The 12,408-nt window shown below is 40.7% G+C and overlaps 1 protein-coding gene across 1 annotated transcript in view; it reads left to right on the forward strand.

The window, feature by feature from the left end:
* Positions 1 to 823: 823 nt before the first annotated feature.
* The window catches only part of ACAT1 (acetyl-CoA acetyltransferase 1), a 29,262-nt gene continuing 17,677 nt past the window's right edge, over positions 824 to 12,408 (forward strand). Inside the window, exon 1 of the mRNA XM_061440223.1 lies at positions 824 to 985. Coding sequence (XP_061296207.1) covers positions 929 to 985 — 57 coding nt within the window. The 5' untranslated portion in view covers positions 824 to 928. The remainder of the gene's footprint in view (positions 986 to 12,408) is intronic.

A 12,408-nucleotide genomic window follows, 5' to 3' on the forward strand; every position in this document is an offset into this window, starting at 1 on the left:
GTTACAAAGTAACAAAGTTTTGCTTTCTCCAGCTGAAGATCCAAAATTAAGCAATGGGTTCCCCAAATGTTAGTTAACAGTATTATCATTTTCTGGAAATATGTGTAAGAAAGCAATTCCACGTAATGATTCCAGTCCAGACCCCACCTCTACAACTTTCCACGCATGCACAAAAAAAATTAACTTCTTTGTACCTGAGCTATCTCATTAAAGAGTAGATGCTGCTGCTGCTAAGTCGCTTCAGTCGTGTCCGACTCTGTGCGACCCCACAGAGGGCAGCCCACCAGGCTCCCCCATCCCTGGGATTCTCCAAGCAGGAACACTCGAGTGCGTTGCCATTTCCTTCTCCAGTGCATGAAAGTGAAAAGTGAAAGTGAATTTGCTCAGTCGTGTCCGACTCTTAGAGACCCAATGGACTGCAGCCCACCAGGCTCCTCCGTCCAAGGAATTTTCCAGGCAAGAGTACTGGAGTGGGGTGCCATTGCCTTCTCCGAAAGAGTAGATAATAACATGTAATTTATGGAATTTTGATGAAGGTTAATATAATCTTGTTAATTGTTCAAAGTCATTAATGTTTTCTATTCCTCTTCGTCCTCCTACTTAAGAAGCAATTGAAAAATTATCATAAGTGAAAAGCTAGACTGGATTGCTTAAAAATATTTTCATAAATTTCCTTTGTGCTTTGCGTGTGTAAATGAGAAAAACAGGCTCAGTTTACACATAAACCAAAGGCCTCAGAACTAGTGGCTTCTGCACTGGCGCTGCGCCAGGCTCCGCCCGACCCCTCCTTGGCTGCTGGCCAATGGCCGCCGACCGTCGCGGTCCGAGGCTGCTATTGGAAGAGGCGGCGCAGCGGGAGGAGCTGAATCGGGGTCGCGCCGCGCCGCGCCGGCCAGCACTTCTATTTCGGAGAGAGAGGTCGGAGATCATGCCTGTGTTAGCGGCCCTTCTGCGGCGCGGCCCCCTGCTTCAGAGGCGGGTGCAGGTGAGAGGGGCTGGGACTCGCCTCGCGAGGCCTTGGCCGCGAGCGTGAGGCCGGAAGGAGCCCTCAATGAGGGCCTCGGGAAGACCCCCGCCCCCGCGTCCAGAAGCGCAGGCTTCTGCGCAGCGTTTCCATTTGCCGCGGCCCTGTGGAGTGTAGACATCGCTTTCTAGTGTCTAGCGGGCAGGTGTTTTGATGCGCAGAAAGTCCGGGGCTTGGTCTCGACCTTGCCTGACGGGTAGCGAAGTCCGCTAAAACTGCTTCCCAGCTTTTTTTCGAAACATATTTGTGAACGTTACTGTCAAGAGGTTTTAATTTCATGCCGTAGGTGATCATTTTGGGCTTACAGAGTGATAATAAATCGATGTGTCAACTCGGAGCAACTTCAGGCCTATTAGGGAAAATAAATGGCTCCTCGGTTTCTTGATGGCGTGCTGCGATTCATGGGGTCGCCAAGAGTCGGACACGACTGAACGACTGAACTGAACTGAGCGCTTACGTACCAAGGGCGTCCAGAGCCTTGTTTCTGTTCTGGCTTCTTGTGCCAGAACAGAAACACAGGAGCGACAGCCTTGGAAGAATCTACAGTTTTCCATCCATCAGAGCAAGCTAGCTTGCACTATAGGTTTAGGGTCTGGCAAAAGCCGAGAAGTAGGTCTAGAATTTCAGGGTGTGGTTGTGAGGCGTGACTTTTCTAGTTTGGTTGGAGCAGTAAAGTTTGAAATCTAGTTCTATTGTTAAGAGTTTGAATTTGACTTAAGTCAGTGAGGACCGTTTATATTTTTGTTATTGTCATAGTTAGAGGTCTGGAACGATTTGAGGGGGGGGTGGTGGGGAATCGCAAGAGGGAAAATCACAAGAGATTGTGAAAGAATAAATGTAGAACTTGTCAAATGCAGAGTGAGAATGGAGAACCAACGGAAAAGGAAAAGTCTAAAATTAATCCTGGGTGACTGAGATAATAGAAGTCAGCACATCCTGAGTTTCGAACTAGAGTTTACTAGGTAAATTAGGTGAAAACTAGGTACGTAAGTTAGTAAAAAACAAAACATAAACGAAATGCAGAACCTTCTTAATTTAGTTTAATTAACAGGTCAAAATCAAACACAAATGTTGCTGATGAGAAAAATGAAGATTATATAGTGTGTGATTTGTGGTGTTCATTTGTTACTTAAATTAAGTGGTCATTTACTGAAGCATGGAGATACAGTTTGTTTTAACAGGGTTTTCAGTATTCCGTGCCATTTTGTGGAATGAAACGTAATCTCTAACCTATTAACTGGCTTTTTCTCGTTTGCCTTCGAAAACACACAGGTCTCCCTTAATCGGCAACAAACTTTTATGGACTTAAACAGAGCTTTTTGCTTTCCAACTGGAATTGCTTTTTTCTTATGGTCAAAAGAGTAGTCCTCCTTGTCACCCTTGTTTACATCCATTTCCCTTTAAACCTCTGCAGTTTGATTTCTATACTACTCAACTGAAGAATACCAGTGCTTTTCATTTCCTGTGTTTCTTCTTCTTGACCTTTCTTTACACTGTATTTGACAGTGTTGATGGGGCCTCCCTGGTAACTGTGGGATTCCCTGGTAGTTCAGTCCGTAAAGAATCTGCCTGTAGTGCAGGAGACGTGGTGTTCAATCCCTGGGTCAGGAAGATCCCCTGGAGAAGGAAATGGCAACCCACTCCAGTATTCTTGACACTGTTGATTATTCCCTCCTTTAAACTCCTGTCTTGTTGTTTTGAACCAAGTTCATTTTCTTTCTTTTTTTTTTTTTAAACTTTGAGTTTTTTATTTTGTATTGAGGTATAGCCAGTTAACAATGTTGTGGTAGTTTCAGGTGAAGAGCGAAGGAACTCAGCATTGCATATAGGTGTATCCATTCTCCCCCAAAGCCCACTCCATCCAAGCTGGCACATTACATTGAGCAGAGTTCCATGTACTACACAATAGGTCTTTGTCGGTTATCCATTTTAAATATAGCAGTATGTACATGACCTTCCCAAAGTCCCTATCTGTCTTCTCCCGCCCACCCCCCGCAACTATAAATTCATTTTCTAAGTCTCTGAGTCTTTCTGTTTTGTAAGTAACTTCGTTTGTATAGTTTATTTTTAGATTCCATGTATAAGGGATGCCATATGATATTTCTCCTCCTCTGTCTGACTGACTTTTAGGTCTATCCATATTGCTGCAAATGGCATTATTTCATTCTTTTTAATGGCTGAGTAATATTCCATTGTATATCTTTATCCATTTTATCATTTTATCGTATCCACGTCTTCTTTATCCATTCCTTTGTTGACAGACATTTAGGTTTCTTCCATGTCTTGGCTATTGTAAACAGTGCTTCAATGAACACTGGGATATGTGTATCCTTTTGGATCATTAATTCCAGCAGTGGAATTGGAGGGGCATATGGTAGTTCTGTCTTTAGTTGTTTAAGGAACCTCCATACTGTTCTCCATAGTGGCTGTACCAATTTACATTCCCACCAACAGTGGAAGGAGGGGTGCCTTCTCTCCACCTTTCCAACATTTGTTGTTTGTGGATTTTTTGATGGTAGCCGTTTTGACTGGTGTGAAGTGATATCTCATTGTAGTATTGATTTGCATTTCGCTAATAACTAGCAACATTAAACATCTTTTCATGTGCCTGTTGGCCATCTTTTTGTCCTCTTTGGAGAAATGTTTATTCAGGTTGTCTCCCATTTTTTGAGTGGGTTGTTTTTTTGATGCTATTTTTAAGCATCCTAGGCTGTTTGTAAATTTTGGAGACTAATCCCTTAAAGGTCACATCACTTGCACATGTTTTCGCCCAGTCTGTGGGTTGTATTTTCATTTTGTTTATTGTTTCCTTTGCTGTGCAAAAGCTCTTGAGTTTAAGTAGGTCCTATTTGTTTATTTTTGCTTTTTTCCCCCATTATTATGGGAGACGGATCAAAAAAGATGTTGCTGTGAGTTATGTCAGACAGTGTTCTGCTTATGTTTTCCTCTAGGGGTTTTATAGTGTCCAGTCTCACATTTAGGTCTTTAATCCATTTTGAGCTTATTTTTGTGTATGAAGTTAAGGAATGATCTAATTTCATTTTTTTACATGTGACTGTCCAGTTTTCCCAGCACCCTTTGTTGAAGAGATTCTTTCCAACGTTATGTAGAATCATCTTTGTCATAGATAAATTGACCATGGGCTTATTTTTGGGTTTCTATCCTGTTCCATTGATCTATATTTCTATTTTATGCCAGTGCCATACTGTTTTGATGACTGTAGCTTTGTAGTATAGTCTGAAGTTAGGAGTCTGAGTCCTCCAGCTCCCTTTTTCTTCTTCAACATTGCTTTGACTATTTGGGGTCTTTATGTCTCCATACAAATTTTGAGATTTTTTTTTCTAGTTCTGTGAAAAATGTCATTGGTAATTTGTTAGGGATTTCATTGAATCCTTGGGCATTGGGCATTGGTCATTGCCTTGGGCATTAGTCATTTTGACAGTATTGATTTTTCCAGCCCACTACAAGGGTATATATTTCCATCTGTGTATATCTTCTTTAATTTCTTTCATCAGCATCATATAGTTTTCAGAGTACAGGTCTTTTGTCTCCTTAAGTAGCTTTATTCCTAGGTATTTTATTCTTTTTGATGCAATGGTAAATGGAATTGCTTCTTGAGTTTCTCTTTCTGATCTTTTGTTATTAGTGTATAGAGATGCAACAGTTTTCTGTGAATTAATTTTGTAACCTGAAATTACCAAATTCATTGATGAGTTCTAGTAGTTTTCTGATGGCATCTTTAGGATCTTCTATGTATAGTATTCTATCATCTGCGAGCAGTGACAGGTTAACTTCTTTTCCAGTTTGGATTCCCTTTACCTGTTTTTCTTCTCTGATTGCTTTAGCTAGGATGTCCAAAATTATGTTGAATAAAAGTGGTCCTTTGCCGGGGACCAGCCCCGGCTGATCCAGGGTATTCGAAGGAGAGACGGCGTAGGCGAAGATCAGGAAACAATTGCTTAATTAAATGTTAATTAAGGATATAAAGACTAATAGAATGAGGATAGCTCAGTGAAGAAATTCAGTGGAGAAAAGAGGCTGAATAATTCAGCCAGAAGGTAAGAGAAAGAACGACATGGTGAGACCAAGTTTCGGTGAACAAGGCCCGCACTTTATTTTCCAAAGTAGTTTTTATACCTTAAGTTATGCATAGAGGATAATGGGGGAAGGGGTAGAGTCAGGCAGCAAGCCAGGCTTTCTTCCTGCAAACTTATCATATGCAAAAGCTTAGGTGATTTGCATCATCTTCTGGCCCGGAGGCCTGTTAACATTTTAAGACCTTCTCTTCAGAAAACTTATTTTTCTCTAAAGGTGATTGGTCAGGAGCCACCCTCCAAAAGCATTAGATAAAGTTGCATTCCTACAGAGCAAAGGTGTGGTGGGCTATAACAAGAAAAAGAATTAACTCAAGGGTCCCAGGTTACAAACATTAAAGCTACTATTTACACCAATTATATTAATCAATACACTGCCAGGGACACAGCAGGTAAGGGATATGAACACTTAGCAGCAAACATTGGCCCAACAAGTGAAAATCCCTTCACCGATACAATTTCTAATCAATCTTTTAACTACTCAAAAGAATCTGTGTTTAGACAGTTTAGAACATCTCCTGCCTCTCACAGTTGGGAGGCTCTGAACAATCACATGTGGCCGGAAAAACCTATTCAGGCAGGCTAGAGGATTTCCAAAGGAGTTTGTAGGTTAAACACTGTCACACCCAGGAATTATTAACTGGAGCTGTAAGCTAACTCTTTTTCAGAGAGGTAGTGGGGGACAGCCCCCCGTAAAGTCAGAGGTGTAGGTGAAAGCACAAAGCAGAAAGTAGGCAGACTCTGGTTTTGGGTGTAAATGCTCGAGAATTTCCAGGGGGACTCCTGAGGCTCGATCCCGCCTTTGCGTGTGCCGAGCCTCCTTCCTCATGACCTTTGTCATGGGCGGAGTTCCTCACGCTGGCTACTGGCAGTGATAGAATTCCAGTTGAGCTATTCCAGATCCTGAAAGATGATGCTGTGGAAAGTGCTGCACTCAATATGCAATATGCACTCAATATGCAATATGCACTCAATATGCAATATGCCGGCTCCCGGCAGTCCTTTTCATGTTTGTCTTGTTCTTGGTCTTAGAGGGAATGTGTTTAGCTTTTCACCACTGAGTTTGATGCTAGCTGTAGATTTGTCATATCTGGCCTGTTGAGGTATATAGCCTCTATGTCCACTTTCTGGAGAGTTTTTATCATAAATGGGTGATGAAATCAAAAACTTTTTCTGCATCTACTGAATGATCATATGGTTTTCATTCTTCAATTTGTTGATGTGGTGTATCACATTTATTGATTTGGGGATGTTGAAAAATCCTTACATCTCTCGGATGGATACCACAGATCATGATCTCTGATCGCAGTGTATGATCTTTTTAATGTATTTTTGGATATGAATTGTTAGTATTTTGTTGAGGATTTTGGAATCTATGTTCATCAGTGATCCTGTCCTGTAAATTTCTTTTTTGTGGTATCTTTGTCTGGTTTTGGTTTTGGGGTGATGGTGGCCTCATAAAATGAGTTTGGAAGTTTTCCTTCCTCTGCAACTTTTTGGAACACTTTCAGAAGGGTAGGTGTTAACTCTTCTCTAAATATTTGATAAAAATTCAACTGTGAAGCTGTAGGGTCCTGAACTTTCATTTGTTGGGAGGTTTTTAATCATCGTTTCAATTTTAGTGCTTCTGATTGGCCTGTTTATATTTTCTGTTTCTTCCTGGTTCATCTGAGGGAGACTGTGAAGTGTCTGTTTTATTGGCATACAGTATTTATAGTGGTCTCTTATGACCCTTAGTATTTCTGTGGAGTCAGCTGTAGCTTCATTTTCATTTTTAATTACTCTGATTTGAGTCCTCTCCCTTTTTTTTTTTTTTTTTGATGAGTCTGGCTAATGGTTTATAAATTTTCTTTACCTTTCCAAGAACCAGCTTTTAGTTTTATTGATCTCTGAGATTGTTTTCTTTGTCTCTATTTCATTTAATTCTGCTCTGATCTTTATGATTTCTTTCTTTCTACTAACTTTATGTTTGTTCTTCTTTCTCTAGCTGTTTTAAATATAAGGTTAGATTGTTTAGTTGAAATTTATCTTGTTTCTTGGGGTAAGATTTTATTGCTCTAAACTTCCCTCTTAGACCTGCTTTAGCTGTATCCCATAAGTTTTGGACCATTGTGCTTTCATTTTCATTTGTCTCTAGGTCTTTTTGTTTTTCTTCTTCTTTGATTTCCTCAGTGATCCAGTGGTTGTTTGGTAGCACACTGTTTAGCTGCCAAGTGTTTGTGTTTCTTCGAGTTTTTTTCCTTGTTTATTTTTAATCTCATAGTGTTGTGATCAGAAAAGATGCTTGATATGATTTCAGTTTTCTTAAATTTACTAAGGCTTGCCTTGTGGCCCAGCATGTGGTCAATCCTTGAGAATGTTCCTTGTGCACTTGAGAAGAATGAGTAGTCTGCTGCTTTTGCATGGAATGCTCTATAAATATCAATTAAGCCTAATTCATCTAAAGTGTCAATTAAGGCCTGAATTTCCTTATTGATTTTCTGTCTGGATCATCTGTCCATTGATGAAATTGGGGTATTAAAGTCCACCCCATTATCATGTTACTGTCAATTTGTGCCTGTATGTTTGTTTGTATTTGCCTTACATATTGAGGTGCCTATATATTTATAATTGTTATATCTTATTCTTAGATTGAACCCTTAATCATTATGTACTGTCCTTCTTTGTCTCTTACAACAGTCTTTGAAAGTCTGTTTTGTTGGATATGAATATTGCTGCTCTAGCTTTCTTATGATTTCCATTTGCATGAAATACCTTCTCCCATCCCCTTACTTTCAGTCTGAAAGTGTCCATATGTTTGAGGTGGGTCTCTTGTAGACAGCATAGATATGGGTTTTATTTTTTTTTATCCACCCAGCCAGTCTATGTCTTTTGGTTGGTGCATTTAATCCATTTACACTTAAGATAATTATTGATGTGTATGATCCTACATACATAGGACTTCGCAGGTGGCTCAGTAAGTAAAGAATCTGCCTGCAATATGGAAGACCTGGGTTCGATCCATGGGTAGGGAAAATTGCCTGGAAGAGGGCATGGCAACGCACTCCAGTATTTTTGCCTGGAGAATCCCCATGGACAGAGGAGCCTGGCGGGCTGCAGCCCATAGGGTCACAGAGTGTCAGATGTGACTGAGCAACTAAGCACACACAGCACACGATCCTGTTCAGTTCAGTCCTGTCTGACTCTTTGCAACCCCATGGACTGCGTACGCCAGGCTTCCCTGTCCATCACCAACTCCCAGAGCCTGCTCAAACTCATGTCCATTGAGTCCGTGATACCATCCAACCATCTCATCCTCTACTGTCCCCTTCTCCTCCTGCCTTCAGTCTTTCCTGGAATCAGGGTCTTTTCCAATGAGTCAGTTCTTCACGTTAGGTGTCCAGAGTATTGGAGCTTCAGTTTCAGCATCAGTCCTTCCAGTGAGTGTTCAGGACTGAATTCCTTTAGGATTGACAGGATTGATCTCCTTGCAGTCCAAGGGACTCTCAAGAATCTTCTCCAACACCACAGTTCAAGAGCATCAGTTCTTCAGCGCTCAGCTTTCTTTACAGTCCAACTCTCACATCCATATAAGGCTACTGGAAAAACCATAGCTTTGACTATATGGACCTTTGTTGGCAAAGTAACGTCTCTGCTTTTTAATATGCTGGCTAGGTTGGTCATAGCTTTTCTTCCAAGGAGCATGTGTCTTTAATTAATTTCATGGCTGCAGTCACCATCTGCAGTGATTTTGCAGCTCAAGAAAATAAAGTCGTCACTGTTTCCATTGTTTCCCCATCTATTTGCCATGAAGTGATGGGACAGATGCCATGATCTTAGTTTTTTGAATGTTGAGTTTTAAGCCAACTTTTTCACTCTTCTCTTTCACTTTCATCAAGAGGCTCTTTAGTTCTTCTTTGCTTTCTGCCATTACAGTGTTCTCATTTGCACATCTGAGGTTATTGATATTTCTCCTGGCAACCTTGATTCCAGCTTGTGCTTCATCCAGCTCGGCATTTCACACAATGGACTCTGCATATACATTAAAAAAACAGGGTGACAATATACAACCTTGACATAAACCTTTCCCAATTTGGAACCAGTCCATTGTTCCATGTCGAGTTCTAATTTTTGCTTCTTGACCTGCATACAGATTTCTCAGGAGGCAAGTAAGGTGGTCTGGTATTCCCATCTCTTGAAGAATTTTCCACAATTTGATGTGATCCACAAAGTCAAAGGCTTTAACCTCGTCAATAAAGGAGATGTAGATGTGTTTCTGGAACTCCCTTGCTTTTTCTGTGATTCAGTGGATGTTGGCAATTTGATCTCTGGTTCTTCTGCCTTTTCTAAATCCAGCTTGAACATCTGGCATTTTTTGGATCATGTGTTGTTGAAGTCTATCTTGGATAATTTTGAGCATGACTTTGCTATCATGTGAGATGAGTGCAATTGTCCTGTAGTTTTAACATTCTTTGGCAATCCCCTTCTTTGGGACTGGAATGAAAAGTGACTTTCCAGTCCTGTTGCCACTGCTGAGTTTTCCAAATTTACTGGCACATTGAGTGCAGCACTTTAACAGCATCATCTTTTATGATTTGAAATAGCTCAGGTGGAATTCCATGACTTCCACTAGCTTTGTTCATAGTGATGCTTCCTAAGGCCCACTTGACTTTGCACTCTAGCTTGACTAGCTCTTGGTGAGTGATCATACAATTGTGGTTATCTGGGTCATTAAGATCTTTCTTGTATAGTTCTTCTGTGTATTATTGCCACCTTTTTTTTTTTATTATCTTCTCCTTCTGTTAGGTCTGTATACCATTTATATCTTCTATGTGCCCATCTTTGCATAAAATTTTTTCTTGGTGTCTCTAATTTTCTTGATGAGATCTCTGGTCTTTCCCATTCTATTGTTTCCCTCTATTTCTTTGCATTGTTCACTTAGGAATGCTTACTTGTCTCCCCTTGCTATTCTTTGGAACTCTGCAATCAGGTGGATATATCTTTACTTTTCTCCATTTCCTTTCACTTCTCTTTTTTTCTCAGCTATTTGTAAAGCCTCCTCAGACAACTATTTTGCCTTTTTGCATTTCTTTTTTTGGGGTGGGTTTTGATCACTGCCTCTTGTACAGTGTCGGGAGCCTTGTCCATAGTTCTTCAGGCACTCTGTCTATCAGATCTAATCCCTTGAATCTCCCTTCCGCTGTATAATCATAAGGGATTTGATTTAGGTCAGACCTTAATGACCTAGTGGTTTTCCCTACTTTCTTCAATTTAAGTCTGAATTTTGCAATAAGGAATTCATGATCTAAGCCACAGTCAAGCTCCCAGTCTTGTTTTTGCTGACTGTATAGAGCTTCTCCATCTTTGACTACAAAAAATATAATCAATCTGAATTTGGTACTGGCCATCTGGTGATGTCCATGTATAGAGTCTGCTCTTGTGTTGTTGGAAGAGGGTGTTTGCTATGACCAGCACATTCTCTTGGCAACACTTTGTTAGCCTTTGCCCTACTTCATTTTGTACTCCAAGGCCAAATTTGCCTGTTACCTTAGATATCTTTTGACTTTGTACTTTTGTATCCAGTCCCTATGATGAAAAGGACATCTTTTTTTGCTGTTGTTATTTCTAGAAAACCTTGTAGGTTTTCATCGAAGACCTTCAGCTTCTTCAGCATTAGTGGTTGGGGCATAGACCTGGATTACTGTGATATTGAATGGTTTGCCTTGGAAATAAACAGAGATGGTTCTGTCATATTTGAGATTGCACCCAAATACTGCATTTATGACTCTTGTTGAGAGCTACTCCATTTCTTCTAATGGATTCTTGCCCACAGTAGTAGATATAATGGTCATCTAAATTAAATTCTCCCATTCTGGTCCATTTTAGTTCACTGATTGCTAAAATGCTGATGTTCACTGTTGCCATCTCCTGTTTGACCACTTCCAATTTACACTGATTCATGGACCCAGCATTCCAGGTTCCTGTGCAATATTGTTCTTATAGCATCACATTTTACTTTCACCATTAGACACATCCACAACTGGGTGTTGTTTCTGCTTTGGCTCAGCCTCTTCATTCTTTCTGGGGCTATTTCTCTGCTCTTTTCCAGTAGCATATTGGACACCTAGTGACCTGGGGAGTTCATCTTTCAGTGTCCTATCTTTTTGCCTTTTCATACTGTTCATGGGGTTCTCAAGGCAAGAATGCTGTGGTGGTTTGCCATTCCCTTTTGCAGTGGACCGTTATATCATATGTATGTATATGTAAACCATATATATCCATAATAGAGTGATACTGCTTGGGTTTGAAATCCCATGTCTGCACCTTGTTGGCTCTGTGACTCTAGGCAGGTTACTTGACCTGCCAGTGCTTACGTTTCTTTACCTGTAAAATAAGAATAATGATACCCACCCATTAGCTTGTTCTGTATATAAAACATGCTCCATATCCATCTGTTTGTATCCACCCCACTTGTGACCTCCCTAGCGTTTGCCACGTGAGCTCTTGCCCAGTCTCCTTCCCCTTTTTACTCCTGCTCCTACAGTTATTCTGTACACTTCAGCCAGAGTGGTCTTTTTATAATAGTAAAGCCTTCAGTGGCTTCTTGTTATACAGACTAGAGTCCAGACTCCTTCTCAGGCCCTGTTTGGTCACTGCTTGCTTCTTTAGTCTCAGCCAGACTGTCTGTTCTCTTGAGTATGTGGCTCCCACTACACTAGTCCACTTTTTCTACTTATGCATGTGTCACGTTTGTTCCTAAGTCAAGGCCTTTGTCCTAGTTCTTCCTAATGCCTCAGATGCTCTTTCCCTAGACTTTTCCCAGGCCGATTCTCTTAATATTCATTTTCTCAGCTCCAGTGACACCTCCAGAGAGCCCTTTTCTGACCATCCTATGTAAAACAGGCCCTCATTCTGTAACTCATTATCCCATTTTGTTGACTTCAAAATGTACTTACCCTACCTGAAATGTTTTTCAGAGGTACTAGTAAGACCAGACTTTGTTTATTTGTTAAGTGTTTCTTGTCATCATTGGGATAAAAAAATAAAATTAGTCTCTTCTTGAAACTCACAGGCTGATAGGGAGACAGTCAGGTTAGTGAGGGAATTATATGTTCGGGAAAATAGAGCATGCTTAGGCGTGCTGCAGAAGCTAAGATTGAAATGCCTGCCTGCATTGTCAGGGGTGGTCTCTAGAGTGCTTGGAGCAGATGAGCTGTCCTTGAAAGATGATTGTGACATGCAAATAAAATTTAAGTGGCCATGTTCATTCATCATGTGTCTTGATCCTACTATAATTTTGCCATTCCTGGG

Source organism: Bos javanicus, chromosome 15 (assembly GCF_032452875.1).
Source record: "Bos javanicus breed banteng chromosome 15, ARS-OSU_banteng_1.0, whole genome shotgun sequence".
Lineage (NCBI taxonomy): Eukaryota > Metazoa > Chordata > Mammalia > Artiodactyla > Bovidae > Bos > Bos javanicus.